Genomic DNA, 15,867 nt, shown 5'->3' on the forward strand with positions numbered 1-15,867 from the left:
CTTTGGGACCCCTCAGTATCAGGAATGGGCTTCAGAAGTCGGAGGGCCAGGGGATGTTGAGGGAGCGAAGCCACCGAGTCCAGCGGGACCCCGTCCCTGTAGCAACTCGTAGAGGTTCATGCTGATGCTGGACCCTACCAGGGGAAACACAAGGGAGAAAGCCCACGTTACCGTTGATAATCACCAGAAAATAACACAAAGAGCACTAAAGCACGCAAATCATCAACCTGTGTACAACGACCTTACCTTTTCTGTCACTGCTGCTCAAGGGCAGCAGCTGTCATGCCAGCTGGGCTCGTGTTATGGGCCCATAAAACACTGGGCAGGCGTTTGCAATCCCTTGTCTCAGTTGCTGGTGAAAAGGCACTTGGAGGAAGGAGCATGCCTTCCCCTCTGTGTCCTTAGGATCAAACATCCGGCTCTCAGTGCCTGCCACGGGCAGGGGCAGCAGAGAGGCGAGCATTTGCAGGTACTGCAGGAGGGCCGCAAGGGGGAGGCAAAACTAGAGAGGGTATTTGTCTTGCAGTTGTGAAAACCAAGCTACCAAAGTGAAGATTTTCTTCCATTTTAAGTAAAAGATAACGAGAATGAATGCGGGAGCCAATTTCATACAGCCCACCAGTGTATCATGAGGGAATTTTTACAAAGTTCTTTGGTAAAAGTAACGCAAAACACAATTTTTGCAATGAGGTCAACAGGCAAACAAAAATAGGAGCAACAAAGCCACTACTGTAGGTGCGACCCAGGAAACTTTCCTGGCCTGGGGTTACACTTCATGTGTGATATTATTCATCTGAAATGCTGGAAAGAAAGAACAGGCTAATATAGTAAATCTTGCAATTGATAAAGTCTGGAATGAAGACACAGAAGGAGAGAAAAACTACTTCAGATAAACCGTGTCAAACAAAACGTGCTGGTGGGAATAGTTACTAATTTCAGAGATAAACTGCCATATTTACCCCCCAAAAAAGTATGTTCTCCTTGTTCCCATCACAATACTGTCCTGCACGGTTAGCTGTATTTCTTGCTAGCACTATGGTTGGCTCTCCCCCTCTGAAAATTCTCTCTAATATCTGTCAACACTTCTCCCACCCAGCAATGCCAAAACCTGATGAGCTTGTTCAACACAGGAGAGGTCAATTTGGTCCATAGCTTTCTGGTGACCCATCTCAGCTACTTCCGTCTTTCACACCTTTCCAGGGCTCTTTAATCTATCACAGGTAATGCGATCCGTTGTCTCCAATTTTAATGCACAAACCTTTTCATTAATTACTCCCGATATCACACTTTTCTATGTTGAGGGGAAAAAAGCCCTCTCAATATCCTATGAAGATCACAATATTTAATCAATTTAGGTGTGCTTATACCTTTATTCCAAACTCAACTGACAGGCAGAACAGCATTGACCAACACGCATATGCAAGAAATGCAAATGAGAGTAGTAGGGGAAATGTTTATCTACCTTCCAACAAAAAGCCCATTTTCCCAGAGAAGTGTCTTCCCTTTTCTCAGTCCTGCTGGGACCTAACAGGGACACTCCCTGACTTATGATGCAGCAATTTCCTCCCTTTGTGTGTGGAGTTCTTCAGGCCACAACTATTACATTGCTCACCCAGGTACCACACCATGAATGAAAAAAGGCGATCAGATGTGTTCTTGCTGTAGCAACTGAGCCATGACTGTGATTCTTTTTAAAAGCTCTTCCTTGGGACTGTCAAGGGTCCTTTTTATTTGTACAGTCCCAACCATCATCTTCCAACAAGTAGAATTCCTACACAGATAGCATCTGCAGAAATTGCTACATTTCTGACTTTATCTATTGAATGTCTCCAGGAAAAGGCAATTGGCTGCAAGGTCCAAGAAAAGGAAGGGTTTGACACACAGCTGGCACGCACATGCTGCAAGACAAATTCCAGCCTCCATCCCCATATGCAAACCCAGTCGTGCACAACATCAAAGCAGACAAGCTACCTGGAGCTCCCTCATCAAAAGACAGGATTATCAAGAGTATGATTCTATGTACCAAGCCCATAAGCCATCCTCTAACTTGCAGAGGAAAGAAGACCCTACACAGGCCATTTGGGACATCTAGTGCAGCTCCCCTCCCCGTTGCCATTACTGATGTCGTGGCACCATTTGTCTTGCTGTTGCTGGGCTTTCTGCCAGTTTTGGTGCACAGTAAACAACAAACAATCCACCCTGCTGAGTTTCCATGAGTTCTAACAGGAGACTCTGGGAATGCTTTATCTCCAACAGCTTTTTTGCTTGTGAATACTGGGAGATCTTTTCTTCTTGATTCATAACTACTGCCCTTTCTCCAGCAAGTCCCAACTTCCCCTTCTGTCAGGAATAAAGACGTTATTCAAAGTCTCCACCAACATATTATCCTGCTAGGCCTCCTGAAGCGTCCCAGATGCCTTGAGAAGGTCCCAGCAATACCATCCTGTCTTTAAGGCTCTTTTAACAACACTTTCAGTCCAATAACATGGATCAAATCGGTAGCAGAAATCCTTTCAAGTAACTTCCTCAGAGTCATAAAGTATATTATGGAAACAGACTAGAATACCCGTGATCTTGCACCACACTCCCTCTCCAGTTAGTGACAGATTTCTCCACAGCATGAATTACCTGACACAAACACATCCCCTAAACAGTCAAACTCCACCAACACCTTTCAAGCCTAACAAGTGAAGCCAGTGTTGCTCCTCCAGTTTTCCTGGTTCCTCAGTCCTCAACCTCCCACAGTGATCTTTGCTCATTTCTTTATGCAGACGAGTTTGTTCCTCTCCCTGCTGGAACTGATACCCAAGTCTACCACAGCTCCCTATGTGTAGCCAGATGAGCTAAAAAGATGAACTTTAAAGGAGAGCATTTATAACGCTGTGGATTTGAAAAGCCATATTCCCCAAGAAGTGGGTACCTAAGACACTTCGGCTTGGCACCCCTTCTAAGGCTCAAAACTTCCTGAATATTGCAATTGTCCTCATACTGCTTTGTTTATTGATTCAATGACAAAAAGAGAACAGGAGGAAGTTGGTGCCCAGGAAACAGCAGTCAAACAGGGCAAAAATTATGTTTTAAGATATCTTAAAACATGTATTCTGTAATTCAAATTTACTAGACTTGAATGAAAACACCTAGATACTGCTTTCAGACACTGTAGCTTTAATCAGCACATCACAGATGAAACAGCTGTCCAGTCTACTTTTATAGAGAATATAGAGAATACAAGTTTATATATAATTTAGGACTCTACTCACGTGTTCTGCAATGTGAACTCCACCTCCAGCTCCTCACGTGCCTGAAAAGAGCAGGGAAAAAAGAAAGAAAGGTATATTACTTATTTTTCTTCATAGCTTTCATGGCACAAGTTACATATAATTTGTAAAATATATATTTAGAATAGCACTTTGGAAAATTCCCAGAGCATAAGAACAATTTGCAAAAGAAACTGCAGTGCCAACTGAAGATATTGAATTTTATGGTACTAAAAAAGCAGTCACTAAAACTAGTTTTTTGAAATATAAATGCCATATGAGCATGCAGACATAGGAACTGCTATTCTGCTAAAACAGCCATTTTTCAGATTTCAATTCCCAACATAAAACAATCAGCTGCTTTAGTATTACTACAGTTTAAAGTGGCTGAACAAGAGTTAACAAACTTGCCAGAAATACTCAGAATGAAGGCACCAGGTAATTAGTTCTAGCTAGTTCCATCCTAGCACAGAGATTTGTTCTTAACAAAAACCAGCATGGAGCACTCATACAGGGATTTTAAATCTTTCTTATAATAGCAGCGAAATTCAATTAAGTAGATTTCTCCTATAGTGAAACACTGTAAAAGGATACGTTTAGGTGGAAGGAAAGAATTTGCAGTTTTGTTCTCACTGATTCCGTTGCTCACCTGCGGATTCAGCTGAAACTTCACTCGAACTGTACGTCCTACGGTGAGTTTATCTATGTCAAAGAGAACTGTGCAGAGTTCATCATCCCTGGTGATCGTGTCTTCATCACAGACCTTTAGCTCCAGCACATTCTGCAAAAGGAGGTTAAGAATATCATGGACTTCTTTCTGCACCTAATTGCTCCATAAGGCAGGAAAATCTCAAGGTTTTCCTCCCTCCCCAACTCCAGTTTCAGGGGATGAAGGGAAAAGGAGAAAGAGAAACAGAAAATGGAAACAATTTGGGAGGATTAGACTTCACATTAATAACTGCACATACACAAAGAAGCAGGCTTGTCTGCCTGAGGAAATGAAAGATGACAGGTCATGCAGAATATTCATGAATTTGTGATAAATAACTGTATTAAATATTTCTACATTTGTTTTATGGCCTTCGGCTCTAAGTGTATAAAACAGGCACAGGTACACAAAGAATGTTTAAAGGATTTCCTTTCCACCCTACCTACAACTAACCAATTTTAGTGTTATTTTCATGTGATCTTTATCTGGGTTTCACTTATATCTGTGACCGGGAATAGGATAGTAGGGCCATATTCTCCATATTTAATCCCTTCTCACTGCCTCAGTATAGTAGTAGTATAGTAGTATAGCAGTATAGTTAAAGTTTAAGTAACAAATAGTTGGATAAGAACAATACCAAGGAGATGTGGCAGCAGAGTTTTTCCTGAGGAATCTTCAACACCTCCAGTGTTCAGAAACTAGCTAAATACCTACTGGCTTATTGTAGTTTTGTATAATCTACTATCCGCAGACAGCAAATGGTAAAAACCATTTATTTTCACTACCTTGACTCGGCGGTCGATCTTATAGCAGAAAGCTTCATTCCAGACGGGGTTTTTGCTGTTCCTGATGGTTCTGGTCCGAACCTTCTCAGTTGAGGCAGTAGGCAGCCACAATGTCACATAGCAATCTGAAAGTGTGACTGAATAACCAGAAGATGAGCAGAGTGATAACGTATCCAGAGAAAGAATTACTGCACTGTGCACATCTAACCCTAATAAGGCAAAGGTAATACAGTAGGGGATTTCTTCCTAAAATTTACAGGGTGAAGAGTAAATAATACAATGAAGCACTCAAGGGAAAACAGAATCATCCTCACGCATTTGCCATGCGCATTCCCAATATAAATTTTTATTTGAAATAACACTGTACTCCACGTGCAGTACAAGCACACCTATCCATGCTGCATTTAGCTTTATATTCATGACTCTCCAAATAACTGGGGCAGGGCAATATTGCCAAAACATGATAATATCTACCGGTATACAGCTCCTGCCACGCGCACTCACATCAGCTCTAGGATGGCTCCTCTGTCGCTCAGGCAACATATCTCACAACCTTCTATCTGGCCTGCAGAGAGACTTGATTTCTGGCATTTCCTCCCTGGATTTGGTAACTTAACTAGCTGAAAGCCTTTATCAAAGTGCTGGCTTAAATGAAGAATGACAGATTTTTTGCCAAAAAAAGTAAAGTGTTCCCCCATAAAAGTTGAAAAGTTTAATTTCCTTATCACAAATCAGAATTTGCAAATTTCATCTCAATTCATACATTTTGACTAAATTTTTAGAAGTTCTGCCTTTCTCAGTAAGTCTTCTGGAAAACAAAATCAGTCTCAGCACCAGGGTTGAGTTACAATTCATCCTATTTCTTCCTACCACTCTATCTGCAGACTAGAAAAATGTTGCCGTCACTAGAGTCTGGGGAAGGAAGCCGTAAGTGCCAGCTAAAGACATCAGCTCCTTCCATACTCTGACCCCCCATGTTTGGAGAGAGAACTGCCAGGCAGTGAGACTTGCAGAAGCTTGAGACGTGCACCCATGGTCTTTCTCTCATACCTATAACGCAATACATACTCTCTCTATTTCACATTAGCAACGCTCAACCAGTCATCTGGTTCTTACAGCAGCCTTGTGAGTCAGAAGGGTCAAATGATTCAACCATAGTCAATCACTGCATCATGCTTAAAACCTGTAACAATGTTATTACATCATATTAAGTACAATTTTCTTCATGTATTTCTGCTTTATCTTTCAGTAACGACTACAGATTTAGATTTTTCCACCAACCATATTTCTCCCAAGCTGTGCTTTTATCATGTAGTTAACCATGCGATCACTGTCAGAAAAACCTTGATAGTAACTGTGGGAAGGAAAGCGTTTGCAGAAAGTTCCCTTAGCCAAACATAATCAGAAGAGCATGTTTGTATCAGGCATTTGGCAGAGGCAACAGTGTAGGCAGATGAAAATGTAAATGGTTAATGGTGATTAATGCTAGAGCTTCCATTTTCAAAGAACTTGAGACACACTGATGAATTACTTCACAGACACAATGTAAGGATTAAGCAAATAAGTACATTGAGAAAACTTGAATGACTTGCCCAAGATCCCATAACGCAGTCAGTGTCAGGGTCCGAAAGACAGTCTAGATTTCCAGGCCTACACCCAAATCTATTAAAACTATCCTGCTCTGGAACAACATAGGGAAAAAAACTTTGAAAGCATATTTATTTTTCATTGGTAAATAGGAATGTGAGAATCAAAGACTACAAAGAAAGATACACTTCAATAAATTCAGCACAAACTCTTCACTAGTAAGAAAATATGAAAGAGTACTACTGAAATGGGTAACATCAAGGTTTAATCAGAAAAACAGGAAAGCTAAACTGGAGGAAATAAACGATAACTGAGAATTGTAACAAGAACCATACTGTTACCATTACAAAGAGGTAGAAAATGGATACTTTCCCATAGTTGTTCAAGGAAAACTAACTGAAATGTTTGGATTCTCAAACACCTTTTTAATGCCTCAGAAAAGGTAAAGTCTGCCTGACATATCCTTGCCACCACAGACATAAGATGAATATTTTTTTTCTACAATAATTTGAGTTTCCTCAGAAAACAAATTTTCTGCTGAGAAAATATTCTTGCTGAAAAGTCTTCAAAAAGTCTTCAAATCTCTCTGCCAAATACGCTTGGGAAGCCCAGGTTCTGAATTCAGGTCGTGTCAAGGGGGTAAAGATATGACATAGATCTGTTCTTGAATCCAGAACACAAGGAAATAAGGCTATATGACATGGCAGATATGCCAACAGGCTTCAGGAAGAAAGACTGTACGATTCACCGTGGTAAGGAGCAACTGTGAGCAATTAGTTCCTGGCAAGGGCAGCCACAAGGAATTGCAGCATAAGCAGGCAACCTGCTGGAGTACACAAATGCACACGCCATTGTACATGCAGGTTTGCGGATGTAATTGCAGTGACTGCCTGGCCAGCTCACATACTTGATGGATGCAAATCACCACTTAGGCATTCGAACACCTGGGGTTTGTTCGATAAAAAGTCAGTGCATAAAACTGCAAGCCCGCAAACTGTGTGTTTCTGCACATTAAAATAGGTTTTTAATCTCTGAGAAACCCAGAACTTTACATGTTATAAGGTGTGCTCACTTTGTCTAACGAATCAAACTCCTTTTTCAAAATGACACAGCAAATATCATAAAGTAGCTTATCATCTGTCATTTCTAGAGTAAAAAATACTAAGACATAAACAGTAAACAAAGCATTCAGTAAATCACAGCCGATTTTTTAGGGCTGGAAAATAAAAGGAAATAGATAAACAAGCACAGTAGTATTACATTGCGGAAGATGCAGGAGTAACCCAGAATACCACAAGTGAGTGGAGCAGAGATTTGTTCCCTGATAATAATAATTCATTCAAAAATACTGTTGTTAAGCACAACTTCCACATGTTCCACATTCTTCCTGCCAGGAACCACCACAAGCAACCTCAGATAAGAAGATAGAGTTTTCCTTCTACTCTTGACCCATTACATTAGTTGAAATCTCAAAACATATTGTAGATTAACTAAAATTTATGGCTGGCTTTCTTAGAAATTCTGATGTGTTGCATAAAATTCTGAGCATGCCAAAAGAAATTTAATTTTGAGTGATGCTCAGCAAGATTTTGGTGAACAAACTGTGGACTTTTCATCTTTGTTTTATATCTTTCCAATTTATTCTTGGGGTCTTTCAATTTGAATTTTCTTATTCTCTTTGTCTTTATTTTGCCTTCTTCTTTCATGCCTTTCCAACTTCTTTACACAGATGTTTCATCATTCAAATTTCCCCATGAAAGTGACTCAGTGGCATAACTACCTTTTGAAAGGCACCTGAACAAGCCCAAGCCCCAGTGCACCCAGGAGAGTGAGCTATTGAGGACCCGCATCTGTGGAACAGAAGCTGTGAGGAAGCTCCTCGATGAACTGAGAATTTTAAAATACAGAACTAAACAAGCCCCCCCAGTGGGTGAGTCAATGTCACATCTGGACAGTGAACAAGCTGTTTATTCCACCTATTGCAAGTCTCATTCTTCCACTGAGATTTTTGGGTTTATATTTGCTGCCACACTGGTTCAATAAGCTGATGCCCACTAGTTTGCAGAGACAGAGAAGGTGAATCATTACAGGGCTTCCACAGCTGGATATCACCAAATTCTGTAGACTTCCTTACTACAGACATTTCTTCTGTCTTGTTCTCTTCTCACTATTAACTCTTGTTCTATGATCCAGCTATGACAGTTTTCTCTTGCACTCTCTATTCTAGATACCCTTTTCTCACTTCCCTTCGCTATCCCTCACTTAAACTCCTTTAAAACACTCACAGTAGTGCTCTGTTTGACTTTTTCTTACTTTTAAATTGCACTATTCTCTAGGTTAAATAAATTCCCAGACACACTGGATTTTATCATCTCTTCTTGCATATATATAAGTTCTGCAGAAGTAATAGAAATTTTTTGCTTGTGCTTCTGTTATTTTCATAGGCTTTCCTACTACTGCTGATCTTACATTTGTATCCCCAGTCCTCTCCTTTCTTCTGTCCAAAAAATGTGTGGGGAATACTCAGGTTTCTTACTCAAAAGTACAAGAATTTTCATCATTTAAAGAGCAGCCCTCTGATCAACAGCTAAGTCTGATGCCACAAGGGTAGGAAATAATCTCATGCAATGAGATATGAAAGCAAGAGATCAAATGCACCGCCTTACTCGAGTTAGCCTCTTTACACTTAAGAGCAGAAAGCAACACTTCAGTATTACAGTAAAAATAATTCTTGCAAACCTTGCGGCAACATATCTTTCTATTCCTATGCAACTCAAGAACAGTAACATTGACCAAATATTTTCTTTACTTTAAAGAATTATAAGAAACATCCAACAATAGTAGAAGTACTCACGCACGTCTGCCTTCCGGACATTCCTCACTCTTAGTATTTTTACAGTGAGCAAGTTGAAAGGAGATACTGGTCTCTGCAAGACAATTCAAAAAAAAAAAAAAGAGAAAAAGAAAAAAAAAAGATAACATTGAGGTTAATATTATAGTCTATAGTCACAGACTACTATAACCCTAAAGTTCTAAGGGTGTAGATAAAACAAGATTTTTAAGGTTGAGCCAGTTCATTTATCAAACCAATTGGAGCAGTTGGAAAAACTATACAAATTTCTGGCACAGAACCCTTTTCATGTCTGAAATAGAAGCCACAGATTTCAAAATCACATATAAGTTGAGAATAGGTGCTGAGAGTCCGATTTGATAACGATCACATCTTTCTAACACTGCTCCGTTATTATCACAATAAACACCCCTTCAGAACACACATGGGTGTCCTCACCTCTTAAACACCACTGTCTGCAATAGAACAGGCTGTCACTGGGACACCAAAGACTGTCACAGTAGCTGTGCAAGTAAAGCTAAGCATGCACCCTGCACCAGCAAAGGCTCCTGCACTGGCACAAGCTCCCAGACGCAGCCTAAAAGGCCAGAAATGCAGCTGACAGTAACGAAATACTTCTCACAAAGATTCTGATCCATCTCTGATCTTCAGCCCTGATCCCCAGCAGAAGGCTACTAAACTCTTTCCAGAGATGACCTTGGGAATTAACTCAGAACGCCAATAGTTATCAGACACCTTGGGCTCAGAGATATTAATTCTATAATACCTCATAACTTTCAGGGCTCATACTAATATGTGTTCATATTCCTCAGGCTATAAATTAACCCTTTCTCCATTTCACTTTGGAGATAACTCCTAACATCTCTCTCTCCTCTCCCACACTAATATCTTCTTTGTTCCATAGCTACCATCTTTCCTTTTAAAACCAATGTATGCACAGATATCATTTCTCCCAACACTTGCTTCAAATTGGTATTTATCTTTGAGTCTACTGATTCTGTTTTTAGAACAGAAACAGGTGTTTTGTGCCCAGAAACTTGTCTAATCTTTCTATCTATACCCGTTTGTAAGAACAGATATTAACTCTAACTATAAACCCTCTCACTCTTGCATTCATTGACTTACTATACCCTAGTAAAGTTAATACAGTGTCCTAAGACAAACACATGGATTTTATTACTTCGCATCTGAAGTGCCTGTATTAATCATAAGCAGTGAAAGTAAAAACGATATATTGATGTTACCTAATAAAATCTACCTTTCTACCATTTCATTCACACACACTATACATTTTGCCAGCCCATTTGTCTTTCCAGCTGTAGCACCAGGCTTATCCTGAAGTGTTTTACAATGCTTTGACAAAGTGTTAGGCAACTGGGACCATGGACGTGACATTGGACACTAACATAATGTAATGAAGTAGGTCCTTGTCCTCACCAATGAAAACCTCAGCATCCCTGAAAATGCATGAGAGATGAAGAACAGCCTCCAAGAAACAGTCTGGGTAATCTCTGGCATATCCTCTTGCACTTCCCTTTGGGTCAGCAAGGGGCCTGAAGATGCAGAGCTGAAGGTCAGTGAGACAGCAGCAGGAGAGTTGGAGCAGTCACTGATACGGGCACATTTGTTCTACAATATCTTAACCTGTCCAGACTTTAGTCCAGGGCACAATTTTATGGTGCACCGTTCACAAGCCTTTCAATTGCCAGCTGAGGGACATTTCAGCTGTCTCAGAGAGTATATCACACATCTACCTGCTCCATTATCCCAAACATGGTCACTTGGACAGACACACCTTGAAAGAATAAAACTATTTCTTTCAGGCGGAGGGGGGGAAGAGAGAGATTACAGTCTCCAATCTAAAGCAACCAAAAGGCATCACGCCCACACAACACAGCTGAACTGCCAGAACTGCTTTTCTATATGCATTAAATAGATCCGGGTAAAACACAGAAGCACTCCTAGGCACAGGGACCAACAGCCAAGGCCTGTCTACCCCTGCCAAGTCTACTGACGTGTTTGCTACATTCATACTTGGTCCCTGCTTTCTCATCCAATAAATCCTAAACGGTTTTGTCCTCATCACTGCTATTTCAGCAGAAGAGGTGGAGCATATCTTTACTCAGGAAGGACGGGACCTGCATCCTTTGAATACAGAAGAACCAACTTGAGCAAAAGTTCTCCATCCCAGGGAAGTGCTACAACCACCAGGCTGGACACCATTTTAAAGGAATAAGCTTTGCCAATTCTTTGAAAACAAGCATCTAGACCTCTACTTTGTGCATCTCAAGCAGATAGTGGTATCTCCCTGCATCCTGAAGGGGCACACAGAGGTAGGATCCAAGAAGGGTGTTTCTGTGCTCAGCAGTCCCTGTTAGCTGAATGTGCAGATTTAATACAGTTCCTTTCTCAGCTGTCACAATTCCCTTTCTGGTGTTTCTAACTCTTCAAACGTACTGAATCAATCCTCAGTGCTTCAGTCTGGCTTATGGAGTCTGTTGCCATGCCAAAGACTTGGAAGTCAGGCCTTATACCTTCTAACTTTTAGGTGCCTAAATGCTTTGTCAAATCTAGCTGTCAGCAACTTTCTCAGAGTCACATAGAAAAACTATTGAGGGGCGTATCTTAAACTAGGTAATCTGCCAGTAACAGGCAATGACTTCCACATCTTTCCCTTTAACGTGATGATGACCATATTGCAAGCTGGGTAAGTTCTGAGGCCAGAACCCTCCCGGGTCAGTTACTACGCACACTTTGACTTTCAGCTTCTGTATTTATTTAGTCTGAGACATGATTGTTACCTCATAAACCGGAAACACAAGTCAGGCATTTTAATAATCACTGTTGAAACTACTTAAATACAGGAGATTGCAAACGCAGGACTTGGTCACACTATCCTACGTCAGATAAAGTCCAATTAAGTCCTGTGGCACACTTGTGCAATCCTTACATATCTAGTCCCAGGGAAGTCAATAGGAGTGTTCCCATAGGTGAGTGCTCATCCGTATGAATAAGAGTTACATAACTGGGCTCTAAAACTGCTCTATTTCAGTAAAATGCCAAGTTTAAAAGTATTTTATAGAATTTTTTTCCTGAGGAGACTGGAGTGAAGCATGTACAACATTCCCAAGTTACACAAAGAGAAAAGGCAGTACAACAGCATGTCAGATCTACTTGGAGCACAGATCTTTTCCCTTAGCTTTCTCCTCAAAAAGGAAGAGAAATCTCACTGCTACTTTAAAAACTATGAATACCAACACAGAAAACACTCAGCTCTGTCAGAAAAAGTGCAGGACTTTAAAACAGAGATCATTGCCTTGCTTCTGACCTGGATCAGGTATGTGGCACCTTTAAACTTCAAAGAGTTTTGGAGCCTCAAGGGCAGGCAGGATTTCATTATGTTACTATGTCTACCACCTCAGGCAAGGTCAAATGCATATGAAATACTTTTTCCTTGTACTACATGTTTTGTATTTATTTCACCCATTTTAAAATATCTCATAGCTGGGTCTTACTAAGTCAGTAGAAGTCACCGGGGTTACTCCAGAATAAAAATAAAACAAGCAGCAGTGATTCAAGGCCTGTTCCTTTCCAAGAGCTATGTTAAACTTGTCAGGCTTCAGCCTGCCTGATTCACATGATTTTTCTTCTCTTCCTGTTTGCAGCTCCACAATTGGACTATGCACATTAGAATAAATCCAAATCTTGGAAGAGAAACCAAGTCAAGCATTTCCACAGTTCAGCATAGCTTTTTCTCAAGACCACGCTAGCCCATGTTATTTTGATATGATCTTGTGTAATTTAAAAAGTATTACTTTTCTGCCTGTCAGCTTAGGGGCACTACTAACATTTTCTCACCAAATATTTTACATATTTCATTTAACTTAAATGGCCACTCAAGTTTAAATGACACACATCCCATAGGTTGCCCTGAAACTGACTCTGATAACGAAAGCTGATTTCCTCAAATGAGCCATTGAATAACAAAAAACAACTTAAATATACTATGTTTATATATTTATCATCATAAATACTAACTTCCATGGGGAAAAAAAAAAAAAGCAGCTCAGGTCCTTCCTGATTTTTGCCTCTGTAAGTGTTAAAGAGTCAGGACAGATAGGAGTTCTGGGTCCTACTTTAAATTGTATGTACTATATTCAGGCCAGGTCTGCCACCCTAAATACCCTAAAGACAAGGAGCACAATCTAAAGCCACTGAACTGTACAGGTCTCACACCTAGAGACCTAATAACAATGTAAAAAGCACTAAGTATAAAAAACCAGTTTTATCCTCTAAACACAGGCTAAGTACACAGAACTAAAAGTAACAATATTTATGATACTAGCATACTTTTTTAGACCTGCGAGAGTATACATACAGGCTTAAGCATAATTTTAAAAGCTACATTTTGAAAAAACTCTGCAAAGTCTTTGCTTTACCACAGCATTTCACCTTGAACAGAGAAGGTAAGTGGCTCTCAAGTACAATCAGGCATGAGATACTATCAATAACAGCAAACCTTCACGAGGCAGACCAAATTTACCACTATTTGGGAGAATCTCTGTATCACTGCAATCTCCCAGGTGGAACCAAAGCCCAAAACAAACCAGGCTGGGAAACCCCCAGGTCACTGAAGCAGGACCAAGAACCCATCTTTCCAACTACAGATGCCCAAAGAGTTGAAACTGATATTGGCAGCCCCAAAGCCATTGCAAGTGCCTGAAGACAGCCCCATCCTGTTGCCACTGCCATTGTTCCCATTTGCTGGCTCACAGCAGCTTATCTGATGTATTTTCCTTTATGCTAATATCTGTTAACACAAACGTCTGTTAATTGCCCAGGGAGTTTTAATTTGCCTGCGCAAAGACTCCATCCTCAGTTTAACCTTTACAAAACACCTTGTTGCTCTTTTTTCACGTTCAGAGAAGTTTGGGCACAGCTCCCACTCCTATCAGGCTGATGAGATTGGGCTTGTCAGAAGGCTGAAAACAACACATTTATTCCACAGTTTTTCCTGTTCTGACGCTGTGCTTTTAAACACCATGTTACACAGAGAATTGCAAGTTCTACGACAGGTCATTACAGCACAAAGCAAGCCTACAAGGAATACTACAGCACTAAGAACAACCGAAAGACCCATTTAAACAGAGTCTTCTTATGAAGGAATAAAGTATAAGACAAGTGAGTGTTTCATCCAAAGACATCAAAACACAAAAAAAGCATGGACTTCAAAAATTAATATAGGTGAGGTACAACACTGCCCTGAAACAGTGCAAAACAGCATCATAAGCAGCAGACACCAACAGAGACCAGACTATTTAGAGTTTACTGAAAACAAAGGTGATATTTCATCTACAGAGATGAAGTTGCAGCTCAGCTTTTCAGTGTTCAGTAAATATTGGAGCACAGTTTTCCCCCAAGCCATTGAATTCCTAACATTTTTTCTGGTGCTCTACATTCAGCACTGGACAGCATTTAATGAAGGGCCAGCTAATTACTACCTACCGTTCTCTCCACTGGTGCTGAGGTGCCCGTAAAAGTCTAGGAAAAACAACACAAGGCAAAGTTAAGAAAACTAAGCTACACGTTAAACTCTTATTTTAGGCTGACATTTAAAAACATCTCATATTCAAAGCCATACTTAGAGCTATGCTCATTAACAACACTCATTAGGTGCTTTACCAACCACCAAACCCATCACAACTCTGTGCCAGCTTCTCATTTCCTTGACATGAAGCCTTTTTTTAAGGACGCACAGTAAGTAATCTTGTTAGCCTTAAAGTATAGCTTGAAAATGCAGACATGCCATGAGGTTCTGTAAAAGGCTAGACTAGGAAAACCCTTGTTGCAGCCACGAGGTCTGAGGAACAGCAAACTCGTTGCCTGTGGATTGCCTGTACACCTCAAACAGCTTGGTCTCCTTTGTGATCAACTTAACTGGAATATCAGAAAATTTTACCCACTTTGTGCTTGATATCATCATCTTTTGCTTACCTCATTTGAACTTAAATTTGATCCCATTGCAGCCCCAGTTGCATATAAGTCCAATGTTAAAAGATACTGAGTCGTACGGCTGGCAGGAACTCCTCATGCAGATTAGGGGTGGAGGAATAGGGATTTTATGGCAAGGCTCTCCCGCCCCACCCCTTTGTTATTGCCAGTCATTAGGCAATCCCCTCCCTGCTTCCTGCAGCCTATTAGAGCACCTCAACTGAGTCAGCAGAACAAAGAGCTATTTCTTTTTATACTTACTGTGATGTCTGGGGGGGACACTGAAGACCCTTTCTGCCCAGGGATTGCTTTCCTGAAAGTACTGCTGCTAATAAAAAAAATTGCAGTTACACAACAACTCTAACCCCAAGCAAAGCGCTTGGAACTAATTAAATCACAGCTCTGAGAGTATCCACCTCTACACTGCCACCATCATCCTGCAGGGTAGAGGAGAGAGATCTCAACAGCTTCTTTCCAAACCATGAACTCAATCACCTGTAGCAGTCTTCCTATGGCACCACACAGTTCAGCCGGTAAGTGACCCCACTGCAGTGTCACAACTAAGTGATTGTACAACCAAGGCTCCCCTGAAGTCACTTTGGGCATCTCTGTCTTACACTTGCTCAGTATTCTTTGCCTGGATATTTAAAATATATCTAGTAAAAATAAGTGAATCCACGCCCAGAA

The 15,867-nt window shown here is 40.7% G+C and overlaps 1 protein-coding gene across 1 annotated transcript in view; it reads right to left on the reverse strand.

Moving 5' to 3' along the window:
- The window catches only part of LOC141465529 (cytosolic phospholipase A2 epsilon-like), a 33,230-nt gene extending 18,020 nt beyond the window's left edge, over positions 1-15,210 (reverse strand). Inside the window, exons 1-6 of the mRNA XM_074148994.1 lie at positions 15,184-15,210; positions 14,695-14,730; positions 9,193-9,265; positions 4,752-4,888; positions 3,907-4,038; positions 3,261-3,301 (exon numbers count right to left, since the gene is read on the reverse strand). Coding sequence (XP_074005095.1) covers positions 3,261-3,301; positions 3,907-4,038; positions 4,752-4,888; positions 9,193-9,265; positions 14,695-14,730; positions 15,184-15,210 — 446 coding nt within the window. The remainder of the gene's footprint in view (positions 1-3,260; positions 3,302-3,906; positions 4,039-4,751; positions 4,889-9,192; positions 9,266-14,694; positions 14,731-15,183) is intronic.
- Positions 15,211-15,867: the final 657 nt, after the last annotated feature.

This window comes from Numenius arquata, chromosome 6, assembly GCF_964106895.1.
Source record: "Numenius arquata chromosome 6, bNumArq3.hap1.1, whole genome shotgun sequence".
Classification (NCBI taxonomy): Eukaryota; Metazoa; Chordata; class Aves; order Charadriiformes; family Scolopacidae; genus Numenius; species Numenius arquata.